At 34.6% G+C, this 22,178-nt stretch overlaps 1 protein-coding gene across 1 annotated transcript in view; it reads left to right on the forward strand.

The window, feature by feature from the left end:
• Positions 1-22,178, forward strand: part of LOC111055975 (exostosin-1) — a 163,663-nt gene that overhangs the window by 124,003 nt on the left and 17,482 nt on the right. The window contains exons 3-5 of the mRNA XM_039422055.1: positions 14,040-14,240; positions 15,402-15,521; positions 18,441-18,698. Of these exons, the coding sequence (XP_039277989.1) occupies positions 14,172-14,240; positions 15,402-15,521; positions 18,441-18,698 (447 nt within the window). The 5' untranslated portion in view covers positions 14,040-14,171. The remainder of the gene's footprint in view (positions 1-14,039; positions 14,241-15,401; positions 15,522-18,440; positions 18,699-22,178) is intronic.

Below are 22,178 nucleotides of genomic sequence, written 5' to 3' on the forward strand. Positions count from 1 at the left end.
CGTCTCTGCTCCTGATGAAAGAGATAAATTTTGCTTTTCGTCGTAAAGTTGGAAAACTCATCGGCAATCTACTTCATCTGCCTTCAATTAATTTGTCAACATGAACTCATTTCATTGCTCCACTTGAAATTGAGTGCTCATAAAATTGTTCATTATCTTTGGGAATCAGCTCTAAAATTCAGGTTATCAAGTGAACATGTTGCAAACTGGGAAGATTAATGTGTGGTTGAATATTTCCTGCTGCTAGGTATCACGTAGTAACTGAACATCATTCATGAGGTTTACGGTTCCATGATAGAGAGGGTTCTCTGAGTTGGGACTGATTATAGCCAATTATTTTTCAAGTAGTTATAATTCATATACAGACTTGATAATTCTCAAGTCTTGATTGCTACGCAAATTGATTTATACTGTATTGTACACGATCATCCTCATACACAGACTCGTTCTAGTTGAGGAGTACTATTCTTTTAAATTATTGTAAAGTTAGCATTTCAAATGTTTGTAACGTTTTGCTTTTTGTGAATAAAAACTTTTTTAATTCATTCATTCATTCATTCAGTTTATATATAAATAGAACTAACAATAAATAAGAACAATTAACTTGAAATAATGAATAAATTCCCTGAAATAATACAAGAATAAATTTTATATGAAATCAATTTTAGAACAAAAATTTCAGGATAAATACTGTTTCAAACTTGTTTTTACATGATTTTTGAGAATATTTCCCTCTGTATGCACTGTGATGTGGTAAATTGTAAATCCTTTATAGATGATTATAGATATATATATATATATATATATATATATATATATATATATATAAATATTTTTATATCTATAATTTTCTTTAAATAAATTCTTTAACGGTTTAACAATTATCACAAGGTTTAATAGCATTCACATTTGTGAGCTTTAAAAATTATAAATTTGTATTTAATACTGATACATGGACTTCAAGTCAATTCCGAATTCTACAATTTAAAACCTGTTCGGTCTGCAGATTTAATAGGACATGCTTTGATCAATTAGCAAATAATAATTATTAAATCAATATTTAAAAAATAATCTCAGGGTTTTTAATGAGTCCGTGCCGTGCATGGAAGTAAGCTTCCTAAATATATCAAATAAATTCATAAAACGTTCTTATAAACTATATGATAATACTCAACACGTTGCAAATTTTCCTTGACTTAAATTAATTTATATAGCGCTTTGACTAATTCCCCAACTCTAATAAAAAGGCCTTTATAAAACGAGCTCGTTTGATCTAACACTCACATTAATGATGTTCTTGACGGTCTCGTAGAATGAATTAATTATTTCCAATAATTAATTAGGCAGGTCCTTTTCGTCTCGGCTGGGCTCGCGCGTAGTCCAGATTTCTTATAGTTTTCTTTCCGTATTACAAATATATTTATGGGAATTGATTACAATTACGAACTCTTCAACAACACTGAGTTCACAGATAAATAAACATTAATTACAAATAGTTCACATTTAAAAAAGGGATTGGCTTGATAATTTTTAAAATTTAAAGGAAGAAAGAACTCTAATTTCCATGTGCATCCTTTCAGAACGAGATCACAAGCCAGAAGAAGATGGTTTTCAGAAAAATTTTATCTCTTCCTTGAACGATTTGTAAGCTTTTTTCTGATTGGCTTTTAATTTAACAAACTCAATACAATTGGTTGCTTCAGATTCAGGGTTTCTTCAACTTTATAATAGAAAAATAAATAAAAGTTTTTATATATATATGGAGTGATTGTCTTAAACTATTCTGATAAATAAATCGCGATATACGATGCTATCATGTAACATATATTTAATTTTTTTATATGAGTTTTGTATACTCTTGATTTTTATACTTTTTTAGATTTTAATAAATATTTATGCAGCAATAATAGTTGTCCCTATTTATTTACATAAATCTTCCTCAGTATAATATAATACATCTTTTGTGAGTAAACTTTATAATTCAACTTGTACTGGTTGATCGAACAATCAGCTGATTCGTTAGGTATTGATTCAAATAACTATCGATTTATTCTAGATCGATTACATTTAAAAGTGTAAACAAATAATTCTAACCTCAAATGTACATGCAAACTTTTATTTTTTATTATCTGCCAATAATAAATAAGCCGCTTTATAATTTTTAATTCTGCCAATGGATCCTCATTATTGTTGAATCACAATTATGCATGTTTTTTCTTATCATTTTAGATAATACGATTACTCTTTTATCACTAACAACATTCGATTTTACTTGAGTGGTTCTTTGACTAGGTTATCTTTCTTTTCCATTTTATAATTCTATTAAAGTTCAATAGTTCATTTCAAAAATATTTTGTGGTGCTAAAATACCACGTGACAACACATGTAACCAGCAGTTCTTCAATATGACACCCAACGTTCAACCTCTACACAGTTCAACGTTCAACAACGTTCAACACAAACCACTGTTGAGGCTGAATCATCTTGAAGAAATTTGGCTTGCTTGGCTATCATTATACTTAAAAATGATTTTTGACCTGCTGTCTCTATTGATTAATATTTTCATTCATAGTGAACAAAATGAATGTAGAATGTGTCACCACTTGATTACATATTGATAAAAACGATTAATTTGATACTGTACAAAAAGAGTTTTCAATTATTAGAACCGCTAATTCATTTATCCACTGAATAAAAAAACATAATCAAATTAATGATTAGTTGAGAAACAACAGGATTACCACAAAACTGTTTGTCACCCGAGTTTTGATACTCAATATTATAGTCTGAATAAGCTTATGTTTCCAGCTCCTATGGAAAAATATGCTTTGTCGAGGGATTCGAGCGGGGAATGCGATAACAGACAAGCTGGAAGATGGTGTGTGGGGTGTAGAAGGGGACCATCAATGTTTGCTGGTCTGATCTGACCAAGAATAGCATCAATATGCATGAGGGTGGCGCGGCGCGTCTTGTGGCCGAGAAGTATCAGTGTCCAATCAGCTGCACGCTCTCATCCCCTTGAGCGCCTCAATAGGGTATCAACACTATCCAACCGCAAATAATTAGGCTGGCAAGGATCAGTGGCTCATCCAAACATTATGCATCCGCACTCCACTTAAGGACTGCCTACTTACGCCAGACGTTTGTCTGGAATGCGCAACTAACGGCCAATTTTTATTCTCGATTATACTGGAATTAGTGGAACACATATTGAAAAGCTAAAGAAGGATTCCCTCATGCTATTCTATTTCAAAAGTTCAAAAGTGTTGGCTTTATCATAGTAAGTTGTCCTTCTTAATTAATTTTTCCTATTGGTCCTTTATTTGCATTTGGTTCTTCAACACTGAAGTTTTTGTTTTTAGAAGATGTAGGCTAGAGAAATTATTTGAAAAGTTTGAGGGTATATTTATGAGAAAATCTATGCCTGGATTGAGCAGTCTCCTCGAAGTTTAATCGATAATTTAATAAGTTTTATAAGGATAAAAGTTTTAGAGAAGATGGTCATTAATGAAAAATTCTGTAAACATTAAACATGCTTCAATGTTATATTTACGTTATGTAAGTTTTTCTCAATGATGCCTAAGACTATTACTGAATCTTATAACTCATTGCTTCAGTCGGTGTATATTTTTTAAGCTGGAGAAGTGATGATTTTTAGATTTTCAAATTGTCATAAAGCTTTGGATAGTTTTCTACTCATATCATATTTTTCCTGAATCTGTATTTAAACTTGATATGTCTTCTCCAATTCGATTTTTTTTTTTGTTAGAAATCATGATTCCTATTAATTCATTCATCCAATATTTTCCGTATAAATCTTCTGTCTATACATTACTGTGTGATTAATTTATATAAATACATTAATTTATTGTTTCTTAACGTTTTTTAGTCTTTCTAAACTGGATGATAAATCAACGCTCAATTTTATTCATATCTGTGCAGGTTTTTCCATATCTAACCTTTATGAAGACGTAGGGAATTACTCTACTAAGAGAATTGAAGCTGTAGAGAAAGGAGGATATTCGAAATGAACACATGATGATAATAATCTTGCATCTGCTACCAAACTTGTTGTCCGTCGTGGTTTCAACAGATTAGAGTGGCTGAGTAGCTGGATTTAGCATTTGCACTGCATTCTGTCTTTTGGTTGGCAGTCGAGTGGACGGTTGAGGGGGGGCAACGGCTGTCCGTAAATATTCAGCGTTAATTTGCAATTCTAATTTCTTCAGCACCGTCTCTGTTTTCCTTGAAAATTTTCCATCACAACGGTAAGTCAAACAAAGTCCATCACAAATACACTCGACTCCTGCTGACGAATCCGAAAGGTGTAATTACTCTTTTTCTCAGTCACTAACTTCGCCATTTTTTGTTTTATTCAACTTTCCAAGTGAAATTGGAAAATTTTGCGACTCTTTATTATGATTTCACACTTCGTTGTCTCGATTCTACGGTTCCTCTACCAAGCTATTAGTTTCCAGATGAGTTTTCATTCAGAATTCTTCTGTAGGTATACTGTACTAGAAATCATCAATCAAGCAGTTTTCCTTTTTCAATTTGTATCTTTTATCAAGCTACCAATCCCGCAATCCGAATTGCCCTGCTTAAAATTGAATTCCATTTTTTCTGAAACTTGGTGAAAAATATTTTCTCATTCATTCAGGTTTTTCTCTGAAACTTTTAAATCGATTGATAAACCTGCAAAACGTCGTGAAATGAATACTTAACCTCAGTCTCAAAAATCATGAAAGCTGTTACAACGAAGAATATCATTTGATTTTTTAATGTGATTCAAGAAAATATTTTCTCAGTTATCTTCAATCATCCAGGATTTTTTCTATAAACTTGTAAATCGATTGAGAAAACCTGCAAAACGTCATGAAATTAAGCATAGCACGATATAGCGCTGAAGAAGGTAGAGCTACCCTGCTAGGAATGTCCGTAGGTCCGTACCATTGTGAGTCGATCATGCTTTGAAAATACCTCCCACCACTCGAGGCAGGACTCTGTTCAGTTCTGATGTTTTTTCTATTCAAAATAATCTGTGTACAGTAAACACAGTATATAACTTGATAATATCTGTTGTGTATCTGTCATGCGCTAAATAAATACACATGTATATTACTTATCACCTACTAGTGAGAAAAATATGAAAACTATTTCCAATTTAAATTCTTGTGAACGTTTTATATCCTTCTGTTGTTTCATTCGTACTAGTAGTTCTGTGAACAGTAGACCTCACGCAGTATTCTCATCCACAAGTACCTGATTGAAATACAGCAATAGACTGGCTTCTCCACACATCTGTGTAATCACTTGTCAGCTGATTTATGATGAATCTATATATATAAAAGCGAAATGGCACTCACTGACTGACTGACTGACTGACTCACTCACTCACTCACTCACTCGCAGAACTAAAAATCTACCGGACCAAAAACGTTCAAATTTGGTAGGTATGTTCAGTTGGCCCTTTAGAGGTGCACTAAGAAATCTTTTGGCAATATTTTAACTCTAATGGTGGTTTTTAAGGGTTTAAAGTTCGTCTTTTAGCATGTATATTCTTCTTATTCTCCTAATATTATAATTGAAAAAAGGCCATACCATATGTTAATATAGAACTATAATCTAGAGAGAGTACCTCTTCGAAACAGTTGTTAACTGGTAACTGAATTAATAATTTTGTCAGGGTGGCATTAAATTGAGTTGACTTTGTTAGGTTGGCACCAAGTTGAAGATTGAAATGCATTTATCGCGGAAAAATTGATTGGGCACTGCTACTTCAATCAGAGCTATTCCTGGGAATATTATATTACTAGCCGTCAGGCTCGCTTTGCTCGCCATATCCGTTTAGCCAGACGTTTAGTCTGGACCCCCGACTGGATCGTCCTAACATATGATAAAAATGCTCAAATGAAAAATGCAGGCGAGCGAAGCGAGATATGAGGCCAGACGATATGGCGAGCGAAGCGAGCCTGACGGCTAGTAATTCTATAGTCTGATTTTTACTCTAATATTGGCTTATGAAGGAGGTTCCTTTTTCCTTTTATATCATCCTTGAAATGCAAAATTTCCAAAAACCTTGTATATACGTCGACGCGCAATTAAAAAAGGAACATACCTGTCAAATTTCATGAAAATCTATTACCGCGTTTCGCCGTAAATGCGCAACATATAAACATTTAAACATTAAGAGAAATGTCAAACCGTCGACTTGAATCTTAGACCTCACTTCGCTCGGTCAATTAGTTTTTTATGTCATAGTGAATAGGTACTTGAGAAAACATCTGTGTAGTGTTTTAGACCTGAAACAAATGAATTCTTCACTATTTTCAATCCATTCAACGGATATTAAAAAAAAAACACCTGTGTAGTGTTCTAGACCTGAAACCAATGAATTCCTCACTACTTTCATCCATTCAACAACCTTAAATTCATTCTGCTATCTTCAGGTCAAATCTAAGAAACGCTTGTGGGCTACAGAAATGAGCCTATCAAAACTGTATTATTTAGACAGCTCGAACGAAACCGAGATTGCGTGCCAGGAAACATCTTGTAGGTTGAACCAGGTTGAAGTTCTACGGAAGAACAGCACATCAATCATACAAATTGAAATTAATTCTTTTTAGGTGACAGGTGGACTAGAACTGTCGACACCGTTCGAACAATAATGTAATGTAGAAATTGTTGTGTCTCTTGTAATATTGTTATATTCGGTGCATTAATCTGATAATAATTATGAAATTTTTTTCAAATCGAGCAATCAATTTTAATACTTAACAATTATTTCCATTTCGTGTTTGAAATTGATGCTTTTTCTAGTATGAAAACTTGTGAATTGAATTAACATGATTGAATATTTTTCAGTGACCATCCCAAATGTAGTATCCAGTCTAATAAAGAATCATTGCAGAAGTTCCATCAGAAGAAGATACAATTTGATTTTAATTCAAATAAAGCATATTATTAGTAAGGTGGGATTATTATCGTGAAGTAGGACAGAAAATGAATTGACTTCAATAAGAGCTTGCACCATAGAGAAACAATAGCGTAAGTAGATCCCATGGTATAGGGCGATTATGTCGCAGCTTTTACTGTTATCTCAAGCCGATTACTGTCGATTATTGTCGATATTTACTGTTTTGACCGGGTAAGAGTGTATGAACAGCACAGTATGAGCTGTATACCAGCATCATAAAGTTTCACGGGAAAGAAATACATGAACTATCGGCTTGAGATAACAGTAAAAGTTGCGACATAAACGCCCTATACCATGGGATATCTACTTATGCTATTGTTTCTCTATGCTTGCACGTAGAGAGATAATAAATTCCAAGGATTCAATAAATTTTTACCATCTCTGGTCATGTCCACTCATCTCTTGAATATCAAATATTCAATTTGACATGTCAATGATACTTTCTCTCTCGTGATTCTCTTTGATTCCAGCCGTTCTCAAGTGTACAGTACTTGAAACGACCAAACAAACTGTCATCGAAACAACCTTGTTTAGTGAGAATTAACTTCCAACTGTTAGCATTGGTTGATAACTTGATATGGATTACTGACAGTGTAAAGTAAATCTCACTATAGATACTCTACGAAAAAAGCCTTTGTGTTTTGTTCTTCATGCGTCAAATGAGAGATAAGTAAATAAATGCACTGAACGATCCAAAATAAATATCAGATTGAAGAAGGAATTTGAAAATTGTTTGACGAAATTCGCCAGTGACAGTCCGTTGGACGCAAGTGAACACGGCAACTCCATTTGGGCATAAATTCATCAACGTACTGCAGCGAGTGAGAATTAGAAGGTAGTCGAATCTGGAGTGCTATCGGAATATGAATTGCTATGATGGGCATTGATAAAAACAGTGAAAAAGTGTGACGATGATACATTCGTTTGTCACCGTAGTGATGTGATGCACTGGACTGTAGTAAAAGAGAGAAAAAGCTAGATTGAGTAAATGGGTTAGAGGTAAACAGAGGAAGAGGGAATGTGTGGGTGATGGAGTGATGAAGAAAGAAATGGTGATACTGGGAACAGGGGATAAAAAAGGAAAAGAGTCGAGTGAGTGGGAGAGATCTTAATTGCGAGAAAGCACGCGTGCCTACACGTTTACACTCGGACGATTCCCCTGGTCATTATATTACGGGCCGAAACGACCTAGTCTCTGTAGGGTGAGAAAAAGTGTATCGATCAAGCAGGTAGAGTAGCCGTGAGCCGTGAGAGACCCATCCATCAGCCGACGGACATCTATCACTTATGGCTGGCAATTTTATCGCGTCGAATGTATCAATATTGATAAACCTGACAGTCCAGCATGTTTGTGCCTCCACCTCCTCTCACCTCCTGCTCCTACACCTACACCATCGATAGTGCACGACACAACTTGTCAATTACGTTAAAACATTTTCACATTTTCATATTAATAGCTTGTACGCCCTTCAAAACTCTTTCTCTAACGAATTTGGGAAAGATGAGGTTCCTGATTGTTGCTTCCTGTTGAAGTGATTCTACTCTTTGATTTCTTCATAATAGTTTTGATTATTGGGTACGTTGTAAAATTATCTTTGTCATTTTAAAAGGAGATAATGTCAAAATGTTATATGTGGAGTATAGGGTGTAATTAACAAATGCCTTGATTAGTAGAATGGATTTGCTGTGGCCATTCAGTCTTGTTCAATGGTTTTGGTATCATTTTTGTACCTTCAATACATATTGAAGTAAACTGATTTTATTATGCGTTATAATTTAGTGTAATTGAAGTTAGAGGAACAGTTCGTCACTTGAGTTTTGTGATATTTTGGTTTATTCATGACACTTTAAATATGAACAGAGAAATGTGAATAATGTTTGCTGTATGTTCGAATATTTGAGGTCCATTAACAGACAGTCTTGAAAATCACTTCATGTGATTTAGACAAATTCATTTGATTTAGATCTTACCTAATAATTGATGTCCATTCTTTTCGCATCATCCTTCATAGCAACCGTTCATGTGGTCATCATCCCCATTCTTAGCTTGAAAAAGAGAATTAGGTAAAGATGTTATAAAAAGAGAAATCAAATAGGATGTAAATTGATAATGGTGAGCTTTTCCCTTACTAAACTGAGATATACGAGTGAAGTATTTTAGTATTTTCTATATTTTAGTTTAGTATAGACTAAACTAAAATTTATAACCTTTGTATTCTGAACTCATTCCGCTGGAATTCTCTATTAAAACATCATCAACATCATCCCCCATACCCTTTTGAATCCAGTTGTCAATTGTTACTATTGCTTTATTGAGAACATTCTAAAACATTTTTCACAAGTAGATGATGATCTCATAATTCTGTGTTCTTTCAATGAACTGCAATAATCCACTCATTAACTGAATTTAGCAAACGCCAACCTGGTAATTACCAATAACAGAGAAAAACCTCTTTGCATCCATGCTGAGCTGGCTCAGATGGTTCTCTCTAGTGTAGAGAAGCCATCAACGACAATGATGTCATAAGTATTAAGCTATTTTAAGTAACTCTATTCATCATAAGTGATTATTTCTGATGTTATGTTCTACTAATATGTACTTTTTAAGTTTTTACGACAATGATAGCTCTAACCATTCTATAATACCATTATTATAGTTCTATCTTGATGTTCACTTGTTTTCGGAATTATCACAGCTAATTTTGTTTGTTGAGCACTTGTTTTTTCAACAAAGATAGTAACTGCTCAGATCGTTAATTTTTCTAGATTTATATAGCATTTATAAAAGTTACGAGTTGGCAAAGCAGCTTGGAGAACGCCATTACATTAGCAAATCTCTTCAAAGCACAGTTTTGTACTTTATAAAGTTGCCTGAAACGTCTCAAAACTGCTGGAGGGTGAAAAAGGAAATGTTTGAGTCGGGCTGAAGCCTCTTACTCGATAATAGGGTTTTCAGACTGGAACTCTTTCCCTATCTTTCTTTTCTAGATTTTCCCTTTTTTCGGTCATATTTTATCTGGAAGCTTTTTACCTTATGCCTTCCTCTTTCGCCCTCCTTTCCTGCTACCGGTCCATCCATTCTCGAGTGGCCATACTGAATAAAGCTCATATTTTGCCGCTTGCCTATATCCACATCGTTCGTTATTTTCTCTCCATTTGCCGTAAACCTCGCTCCCCTTTGCATTGCTTTGATTCACTTTAACCGTTTTGCTAAATTGTCCGTGCATCTGCAACTAATTGATAGTTTATGTTTTCGACACAAAATAATATCTCTATAGGGAAGGGAATGTTGTTGAAATATTTTGCCCAATAGGATTAACAAAATGAACGAGCTATATTCTACTGTGGAACAGGAAAGGAATTTAATGGAATTCAAGCTATATATGTATATATTGATTTGTTATGAATTAAATTATGAATATCGCTTTTAATATTAAAGTGATTTCTTCTAATATTGGACTATTAATGAATTTAATTTCCGGGAAATATCTGAAAATGTAATTTTCATCCTATCCCCCTATCAACTCCCAAGAGATTTTGTAGACTATGCCCAACGAAATAAATACTATCCATATTCCCTTTTGAATCAATTAAATTTCTATACAATTATTGAAAATCATCATGGGTAAGTAGATTTCAATGGGAAACTGTCTGGTAAATTACAACAGCTAAGATTATTTATCTATTCGTAGATGAAGTAGGACAATCCAGAAAAGTGTTTACTGATAAAAGCTCAAATGCATTTTATAATACGTCATTCATGTTAGATTTCACTAGTTTCAAAATTCCATTCATAAATAGTTCACCTTTCAAAAATATTCTCTCAATTTTTTTTAATGCAACACAAATCGAGCTATCAAAATAGTATTTCCTTTTCTGATCAGTAGACTTCATCCCACTACATTCGATCCACTCCACTGAACTCGAAGCATATTATTTCGGAAGCCATATCCTACCGCCGGAAGGTAGCTGGCGAGGAAGCGGGAAGTTCAATCTGAATACGAAACCGCGCTTGAATCCTGTATGATGTGGCTTGTCGATTCTGGCAAAAAGTGAAGAATCCATCGATTGATTTTGTTAGCGACCTTGATTATCGATTAGTGCCGGGCAGAGATTGCCACGCCATCGGAAATGAACGCGATTTATGGAACGGTTTTTTGGTGAACTCACAATTTCAACTCTTGCTTGCTATCTCACTCCATTCTCTACTTATACTCTGTCTCTAATTCTCTGATCGTAACTCACTCACGGCTCCTAGTCACGGTAGCTTAACCAGAATTGATTCGCTCTGGATTGAGCGTGCTTTCTTTATGCTCATCGTAGTTGAATCCACCCCATAGATTACATGTCTATAAAGAGGTCTATAGATTGGATTGAACAGTGTGTGTTTGGTTTCCGTAAAAAGACGAGGATTACCTGCTCGGTGGCTTCCGTATCGCCATCACCCCTCTTCCTTCAATTGTTGTCATTTCTATTCCGTCGGGGACGTTTCTAATAAATGTGTGGCAACCAACCCTCAACCCTCAAGCAGGCTTGCTGGCTTCCCCGATTGGAGCCTTCTATCTGTCACTTCTTGTAGATTTGATTTTCAGACGTAATCGAAACCACAGAATTCACTTGTATAAAGCTTCTTCTCATGCTCCAAAATGCGAATTGGGTTTATCTTTTCGTTCACCGAGTCTTGTTCTTTAGTATTGAATTGAATCTAGTATAGAATTTAGAATTTCTTAAGAAATGTTATTAGTAGTAGCATAGAGTAAAGATATTTTATCTAGATTATTTGTCTCTGATAGTAGTCATGAATACTGAATGAAGATTCTGTCATTAGAACTCCGCGTTTATTGCCCATGCATTCATAAAATAATAAAAAACCCATCAAATGAAAATGTTCTAACAGAAGAAGTATACATTCAAATGTTGACAAGTTTTCTAAAAAAAAATGCGACTTCTTTTATAGATGGATGATAACTGAAATACAGACGATAGTACACAACAGAAACACTAATTTGTTTCAATGTAAGAGCAAGTTATTTAAAAAGTCCGTTTTTCACGATGCGTACGAAAACGCATGCATGAATGAAGCATTACTTCACCCAAGACATTATCTTATTTCTGTTGCTCTATGTTTCAACTATACTCTCTATGTGATACAACCCCCTCTTTCTTTCTTTCCCCCCTTGCTCACTGTTTCTGATAAAGAAATGAAGAAATCTGATCGAATCTCTCTTTCACTCCCACTCTGTCTTCCGGTTGAGTGTTCTTGGAAATGATTTTCTTTGATGTCATTCTCCAAGAAGACTGTTAATCTGTTCGAACTCCTCTGATTTATGTGATTTATGTAGTTACACCACATCAATATTATATTACTATCATTCAAATTGGAAAATTGCTTTAGAGTGTCATCTTCATTCCAATCAATAATTCTTCATACTCTGTCGAATTTATTGAATAATTAGCTGTGCTGTATTTTCATATGTAGTTTGTTGTGAATTAATGCAAAATCCAGCATTTATAAATATTTAGTTTCTTGACAAAGAAATCTGATCTCATGTAATCTCCCCTTTGAATTGTATAAGCTATGTTCTTAGTAACAGTTTCATGAATTACTGTGGTATGTAAACCAGCCCAATTAAATAAATAAATAGAGAAAATCCAATCTGAAGTGTAATCTTGCCTCATTTTTTATTTTTATTTTTCTGTGAGACTTGATAGAATAAAACTATTTAGAATCTTTTTGTAACCCATGTGATAATTTTTCTGCTTCTCAGTGAAATGATTGGGAGAGGTAAAATAAGACGAACTATTATAAGACGAGCTATTTCGCTCCCGAATAAAATAAGATAGTCAGTCCGTCGTATCATCTGTCAACTGGACTTCTAATCCAAAAATGTGTACAATATACCAAAAATTAAGAATTTGATATGCTCAGATAAAGAAATACTTGAATTGTTGATTAAAGAGGAAATAAAATGAATTAATTTGAATGAACTTATTATTGTAATAAATGTGCATGTTTTGTCGCAGTCATTTACTTGTACCTTATGTATTACACTGTGCATGACCATAAAGATTTCTGACTTTCAATTATTACAGGTCTCATTAATTTATTACTAGCATTGACCCTCATTTATTACTCTTTTGTTATTCATGTTTAGTAATGTGTCAATTATAAGTAATTTTTAGTAATATTGTATTTTTTGTTTTTGTTTTTAGAATAGAATCATAATTATATTTCTTTTTAGTTTTATGAAATAGCACAACTCGCATCCGCGCTCAGATTCTTTCTTTGCGGATGCTAATCTTTACATAAAATGTAATTTATATTATTTATGTTTGTAAACTGTATTTTAAATGGAAATAAATTTGATTTTGATTTGATTGATATGTAGTTATTTTCTTGCCTGTCATGATTCAAACCCGAGCCATACTTATTACGGTGCGTCCCTATCCGATCACGGGCCACAACAGCCAGGTGCATGCCACACATGTCCGTCATGTAATCTGTCCCATCTCCATCCCTCCACCCCACAGAAATATCGGACACATGAGTAGGATCGGATCGTTGCATGGTAAGAGTGGTCTGGGCTTTGAAGTGTTTGCCATAGGTCTTACCAGACCAGGCAATGTAATTTGTATCGATTATTGACAATGGAATAAACACGTATTTGTGTGAAATAAACACGAATCCAATATTAATCAAATATTTATTTACAATTGAATTAACACTATTTGTGTGGAATAAACACCAATTCAATATTGATTATTCAATTGAATGGATTTATGATTTAAGATCAAATACTCTAATATTGGTTTATGACAATTGAATAAACACGTATTTGTGTGGGCTAAATACGAATTTAATATTGATTGTTGAATGGATTTATGATTCAAGATCAAATAATTTCGGTTTAGGACAATATTGAATAAACATATATTTGTGTGGGCTAAACACGAATTCAATAACCACGTATTTGTACAATATTGATTAATGAATATAAATATCAGCACCCTTTTAAATTATTTTGTCACATGTTTTGATTAATGAATGTATTTATTTGTTTAGGTACGACTACGAGCTGCTGCTGCAGAACTCGACGTTCTGCCTGGTGCCACGCGGCCGCCGCCTCGGCTCGTTCCGCTTCCTGGAGGCGCTGCAGGCCGGCTGTGTCCCGTCCTCCTCTCCAACGGCCTGCAGATGCCCTTTTCCGAGGTCATCGACTGGAACAAGGCGCTCATCCTCGCCGACGAACGCCTATTGCTGCAGGTCAGTAGGTACCTACTACAGTAGGCAACTTACGTGTCAGTAAGTAGCTACTGAGTAGATGTCAGTAGTTACAGTATTAATTTATTTATTGAGAATACATTACATGAAAAAAATACAACTCGAAGAGGTTTACAGCTGAACGCCAAAACAAACTTCATTTACATCAAAAGTATGACACAAATGTTTTAGAAATAATATTAAAAAGCAAAACAAAACTAGATAAAGAAATCAGAAAAAATTGCTTAATAGAAGATTAGAAAGTTAGAAAAAAGTTGAACAGAAATAAGAACTGAAAATTAAAAATTTGAACAAAACTAAATTAAGTTAACGGAGGAGTTGATTAAAAAAAAGAACGGGGTAAAAGTAAAAGTAATGATATATTGAGAGGTTTGCAAGATAATGTGACAGTTAAAATTGAAGAGCTTGCATAGATTTAAAACAAGATTTGCGTAAATTATCACTAAAATGGGTCAAGAATCGGGCTTAAACTATTGTACAAGCGCAATGTTCTTTGAAATTGGGTCTTTCTTTGCAACCCCATGTTATTCAATGTGAGCTGGATGAGGGATGAGGGACAAGGGCTTGCATGAGGATGTCCGATATTTGGTCTACTGGAAAATCATGTCTTAACTTTCGTACTGGATGTGAAGCAGTATGGAGATCAGCTATTTTTTGTACAATATTTTGCAAAAACATGTGCATTCCTGGTAGATTGTGGAAATATTTGTTTTATTCCACTACGTTGAAGACATCATCTCAATTGGCTTTGAATGATACACACAGTATGATCCTCTTACACAATACACTTCTTCTCTCTATCGTCCTGAATATTGAGCAAAATGTCATTGACAAAGATAAGCTACAATAATTACTCCTCCTAAGATTGAATCAGCTTTAGTGGGAAGGATAACATCTATTAAAAGTTTTAAAGCCTGATTCATAAAAGTATATTCATGTATATTTATATTATTTGAAGGCTTGTTGATTGATTGATTATGATGCTTGAGAAATTTTCTAATTGTAATTTTATATACATTTTATGAATCCACAGACATGATTTTTTATAATGGAAAATGATCAATTACTTGATGCCACAGTTCCTCACAGATGTTCGCACGACATGTTTTTGAATACTATGTTTAATGCCCTGTTTGGTTGCAGGTTCCGGAAATAGTGCGCTCCATTCCAGCTACAAAGGTATTCGCCCTTCGTCAGCAAACTCAAGTGCTGTGGGACCGTTATTTTTCGTCGGTTGAAAAGATTGTCTTCACAACTTTAGAGGTTTGTTGAAAGGAGAAAATTTCTTCTAAAAGTATTGTATAACTTAATAAGTTGATCGGAGATCAATCTCAGAGCGACCTTTGTGTAGTTAATAGTCACCGTTCATTTAGTTGATTGTCCCTGTATAAAATAGAAACTGGTCTGTTCTTCATAGTCTGTTTTAACACAAATTACAAACACATAATGTGTCACAGATCATGGATTAATAGGTGTAAAGCACTGCAGCCAATTCTGCCGCTAAAATGCTTCTTGTCAACAGGATGTTGATGTCTGTGTCTATGGTGAGATTCACTACAAACTGTCAGCATTGATTGAACGAGAAACATTAGTGTCCCTTTAAAAGAATGCTGTCAGTTTTAAGTGTTTTCACTACAATTCGTCCACCCACCCCTATCACATTAACTTTAATGATGAACTTGAAGCAACTTTTCATGTCCGTTGACTGATGCTCAAATGTTTAACAGCATCAGTCAGACTGACTAAACTCGCTGATGTCTTTTCATAAAACAGCGATGAAAATAGCCATGTTTCTGGTGAGCTTTCTCATGTAAATAAGAGCTGTGATTGTTTATGCTTTTAACTCTAACGAATCATCGAAATAATCTTTCACTCTCACTCAAAACGTTATCCAAAAAGTTTAAAGTTTGAATAGTCTGCTATTTCTGCTATTAAAATACAACATCTCAAGTTTCTTCAACTACCTATCAAAATTGAACTGAAAATATTGGAAGTGAATATGTAACTCCAGATTCAAGCCTGGTTGTCTGTGATATAACCTATCTTTTGTGAATATTACTTTTTTAAATTTAGGAGTAGAACAGTTTTGGGCTAGGCCTGTTGCTCTTACCCACTCACCCAGTCATATCTTTAATATGATTTTAAATGTATTTATGAATAAATAAATGAATAAAGTGTGTGTTCAAGTAAAATAGAATCGAGTGAAAGAATGTTACATGAAGAATAATCAAATATTAAAGTAAAAATGATTCATTACTGGAAATAATTACTAAAATAATCAGAACTATAACAAATGACTGACAAAAGTTGAAAGTCGCTCCCCGGTGGCTCGCAACCCACCTAAAGCTGTAGGTTCATTCATCTCTCATCATCCTTGCCATTACCCATGCACAAGCCTGGAGCTCATGTGGGCATCACCCTCAAAAAAAGGAAGTTGACAATTCATCACAAATGATCTATTTACTGATCTGGCCCAGAATCAGTAACTTGATTAGCATGTATATGGTAGCGGAATTCATCACCAAATAATCTCAACCTTTTCTTTAACTGGAATTATTGTCACTGCTGTTATTATTACGTTTTTTGAATTTTAAAGTTCATCTATTTCTAAGTTCATCGGCGTCACCATGTAAAGGGGAAACAAGAACAAGTCCTGATGCATCCCCATTGAAATGTCAAATGGCATAATGTCCCTTCACTTCGAACGTCGCTCAACTTGAAAACAGAACACCAGTTGCTTCAAGCTGTTTGGGATGAATTCAGGAATTTGGCCACCGTTTATTCATTTATTCACATCAATAGAAAAATTACCGCTCATAGAGGCTTACAGCATCAGTTTAGATGCTATCCATGCTGCTAGTGAAAGGTATATGGAACATCTTTGATTAATTGTCTAGAAACTTTCAACTTTTGTTGAACAGTTTTCAAGCGTTTTGCTTTGTGGTAAGCTATCGATTAGATAGGCTAAGATCCAAGCACCTGCTACTTCCCACTGTTAAGGTATACACGCCTCCCACACGCTCCGCCCTCGTTCCGCCATCGCTCCGCACTCGCACCGATCATGAACGTTACGGGAGATGTTAGCTCTTCTCGCGTTCCACTCTTGCTCACCGGTCGATCATCAATCGCTCTGCTCGAGTGACGTTGTATTGCGGAGCAGAGCGAAAGTCTGCACGCACCTTAAGGGTAACCACTTAAGAGCCGAACTCCTCTAAATACGATTTATGAATGAGTTTGAATGCACCTTCCTGGTGGTACGAACCCCACCCAAAGCTGAAAGGCACCGGTACAGTAAAAATATAATTTGCATGAGTCCTGATTGGACTGTTCCCAATAGCGAATATGAATAATCCTATTGAAACTTATGGGAATAATATTGTGACTGTACCGGTCACTTTCACTGTAACTGGTGTGTGGCAATCCAGCTCAAAGTTGTAGGTTCACTCATCTCTCATCATCATCAGTTTCATTACCAACGCACAAGCCTAGAGCTCACGTTTGCATAATCCTCGGCAAAATAATTTGTTAGTCCCTAAAATAAATCATATGAAGGAAACGGTCTTCGCTCAGTTCTTCTTTTTCACACTTGGCAATCATATGGCCGTTTCAGGATCCGATATCCATAAGATAAAAAATATAAAATTACCTACAACTTCCTCCTTTCCTTGATTTTCCCATAAAAATTATTTAGTTGATGCTTATTTCATAATCTATCTACACCAACGAACAAGCAATATTTATTATGTTTGTGATTTCATGTATTTAATTTTTTCAAATAAGTACAATATTACTCAAGTTTTCAATCAATTGTTTTCTTTGTTACGGTACACTCTTCTATTATATTTCCTAAGTCAATTTTCAAAATTCTGCATTTTTAAATAACTATTCCCAAACCGAAAATTGAGTGGCGAAGGATCTGTGATCCTATGAAATGGAGTGATATGTGATTTCATTACCTACTATAATGCTTATGACAACCTCAACTTTTTATCAAAATTTGTGGAGAGACTAATGCAGACACAACCTAGTTTTCCCTCCATGGTCATCTTATGATTATGGTGTTTTTTACTATAAATGAATACAAATCGATTGTCAGTTTTTTATGGAAAAATCGTCACTCACACATTATTCATTCGCTCACACTTGTACTAAAATCAATTAATTGTTGTTTTGTTTTTGCAGATAATTCGCGAACGTTTGCCGTTGCAGCGGAAACGCGACGGAATAATCTGGAACAACTCGCCGGGCGCGCTGCTCACGTTCCCCGAGTTCTCCGACTTCTGGCCGCACTACCCGTTCCACATTGCGGCGTCCGCAGACGCAGCCGCAGACGACAACTTCACCGCAGTCGTCTACTGCCAGCTGGGCACCCCCCTCACCCCCTCCTCCACACTGTTCCGGCTCATCAAGAATGTTGCCAAGAGCAAGCACGTGTCCAAGGTGAGTTTCTACCCTATTGTGATGTTCACGTTATAATGACAGTATTTGATTAACATTGATGTTCCTATCCTTGTCTATTATTCGACAAAAACAGCGCTATCAATCTCTATCCCTGCAACGTTGCCATATCGGTTTTTAACTATGTATAAATGCTTTATTCTTTATTGATTCATACAATAAGTACATCGAAATGATGGGGAGAGAAAAAAATAAGGTAACCTTGTGCTATTCTTCACCCAAATTTAGACAAGGGTTACATGGTTACACATAGTCCGGAATAGGTTATAGTCCAGTCACTATACACATTGGTGCTTGCAATTTATATTGTAGTTCTGATTTTTTAATATATTATTTGAATACATGAGAGAAGTCCAGAACCAAATTCTTCACGCTCCTTGTATTGTGAAAAACACACAATTTTTAGCTTCAATCATCATCACCATCTATATTGTCCTCACAGTGCTATTTTACACAATGATTTAAGTTCATGAGATTATGTTCTATGAGAATCACTCCTTAGATGCACACACACCTCTCCACTAGGAAATACTGACATTAAGTGCATCTAACGAGTGATTCTCATAGAACATAATCTCTTGAACTTATATCATTGTGCAAAATATTACTGTGAGGACAATATAGATTGTGATGATGGTTGAAGCTGAAAATTAGGTGTTTTCACAATACAAGGAGCATTGTTGTCAGGTGTACCTGAAAATCTATATGAGATGGAGCGCTCTACCTACTCTCAGATTGTAGAGCACAAAATTACGCCCAGATGGATTTTAAATTTTATATCTAGATTGTAGCCTAACAATCGGGATATATTGTTGATCAAATACCAAATATAATCAAAATTGATTTTTTCTTAAAATTTCACTCATTTTTGAAAAATTATAACTCAGTACTCAATAGAGATGGAGAGTTCCGAATGATCTCATTTCATTCAGATCTAAATATATTCAAATATAATCAAAATTGATTTTTTCTTAAAATTTCACTTATTTTTGAAAAATTATAACTCAGTACCCATTAGAGATGGAGAGTTCCGAATGATCTCATTTCATTCATAAGGTTTTAATCTAAAAAAAGCGAGAGCAAATTTTCCTGTCCGATCACTGGATTTGGCGGAAATAGCTGAAAACTGGAAAATGAACCGAAAATACTATGTTTTTGGGCCACTCTGTATATAGCACAAGGAAATTTTGCATGAAGAATTTGGTTCTGGACTTCTCTCATGTATCCAAATAATATATTAAAAAATCAGAACTACAATATAAATTGCAAGCACATCCCCTTTTTTATGTCTATATTGACTGGACTATTAAGTCTTGTAGTTGTACATTTTACAAAATTTTCAGTCCTTATAATTAACAAAATATTTGATCTCAATTATGAAAATTTAACCAATAAAAAATATATTTTCTTGACAACAAATTGATTAATATTAGATCAGATATACCGGTATTAGCTGTCCTCTATAGAAGGGAGTGGCAAGGCAGAGAGAGAGAATCGGCAATGCTGTCCTCCCATCTTTCCTCACTGCCATTATAACGTGGACCTCACTATAGAATTCTACCAGCAGCCAACAAACGATGGTTTGCACAAGTGGCATTCACTTAATCTGTCAGCATTGTTTCAATGGGAAGCGTCAGTGTTATTTATGAGCAATGATGACAGGCGACATTTTATCCCATTATAGCATACAAATGAAAACATGTTGGGTCCCTTTTACTATTATTCCTTTTTCATGGTGATTCTGAGCTTAAAATTAATTGGTAGAGAGGACTTTATCGTCTTAACTCCGCCTAATAAATTGAATTTTTATTTCTTATTTAATTCTAGAATTATTAAAGTGATGAAAGTGATGGAAATACAGAGTGTTTGGAAAAGAACTCCCTAGTTTCAATGTGTCATAGAATCTGTAAAAAGTGATATAGACTATTCTAGTTTGTGGTATTTGATTCAGCAACAGTCTAAGTTTTGTTCCCCTGCAGTTGCAGACTCACCAACAAGATGGCGCCCCTCCTCATTACTAAAACAATGTGCGGGCGGCTCGAGACACTTGCTTTCCGGGAAGGTAGAATTGACCCAATTGCTTGGCCACCACGGAGCCCGGACTAAACCCCTCTGGACTTTTCCTCTTGGGGGCACATAAAAAATGTTGTTTACAGTGGAATAATCCGAGACATAAACCATTCACGGGAAACAATCGTCTCAGCGATTGGGACAGATCACCTGATATGTTGATGAATACATGGCTAGAACTTGAATATCGTCTCGACGTGTGCAGGTAACAAATGGATCCCATGTTGAAGTGTACTAATGTGAAATAAAACTTGAAGATTCTCTCTTTCATTGTACGTACTTGTTGAAGTAGTTTTTCATCAATTTATACAAATTAAATTTATACCTAAAACTAGGGAGTTCTTTTTGAAACACTCTGTAGTCTTCAACTCCCACTCATAGTCTCCCAAAAAGTTTCAAGTTTGATTTAAGTGTCCCGCAACGTAAAATAATGAAATAATTATTTATTAGTCAGAAATTGTTGTAATAAATACAAGTGAATTGAAAGCAAGAAAATATTAAAAATTGAAAAATAATATAATATGGGAGAAATTGATAGAAATGAATAGTCTGCTATTGAGAATGTGTGTTCAATTGAAGGTAATTGGAATAATGTGTGTCACGCTTTTGGAAACCTTTCTACTGGTGGCATTTTTCAAAGTATTTTAAATTCGATGAATTCTATGCATCTCCCTAAATGGAACATATTTCTATGGGAAAAATTATATTCTCTTTCATATTTTTTGCGATATGAGCGCCTTACGTTTAAATTTTGGGGTGAATCCTTTGCCGAATTGAGAAAAAAATAAATTCATGGAATTTCGAGGATACCAAAATATTGTCTATCTCATGACATATTTGATTTCTAAAAGATTATAGAGAAATTTAATTAATTTTTAAAAAATAAGTTAACTGTTTTAATGTTATTTTGAGTTGATTTAATTTTCATCTCAGTTCACTAACGGTAGAACATGCATGGTACACAGTCGTCATACATTGTTGGGAAATCACAGCCGTTATCACAGCGAAACTCTTCCAGCAAAATTTATCGAGATTTGATTTTTCTATACACTATTTTTTTTACTTTCCTTGCCCCATTACCATAAGTAAGGAAACTTGCTTTCCGAAAAAAATAAGGTACCCCAATTTGTAAATTTCTATAAGTTTCAAGGTCCCCTGAGTCCAAAAAAGTGGTTTTTGGGTATTGGTCTGTATGTGTATGTGTGTGTGTGTGTATGTGTATAGTAGGCTGTGGATTATTCAATTGCAAACTTTTGGCAACTGTTGATTCTATTAAATCATTCACTATGAAGAGATAGCAGATCTCGTGTGTATCCAGCGTTATAGCAATACCTACTATTACTTCTAAGTAATAGTAGGTATTGGTTATAGTCCTGTCACCAGCTGGCTCAT

Source organism: Nilaparvata lugens, chromosome 1 (assembly GCF_014356525.2).
Source record: "Nilaparvata lugens isolate BPH chromosome 1, ASM1435652v1, whole genome shotgun sequence".
Classification (NCBI taxonomy): Eukaryota; Metazoa; Arthropoda; class Insecta; order Hemiptera; family Delphacidae; genus Nilaparvata; species Nilaparvata lugens.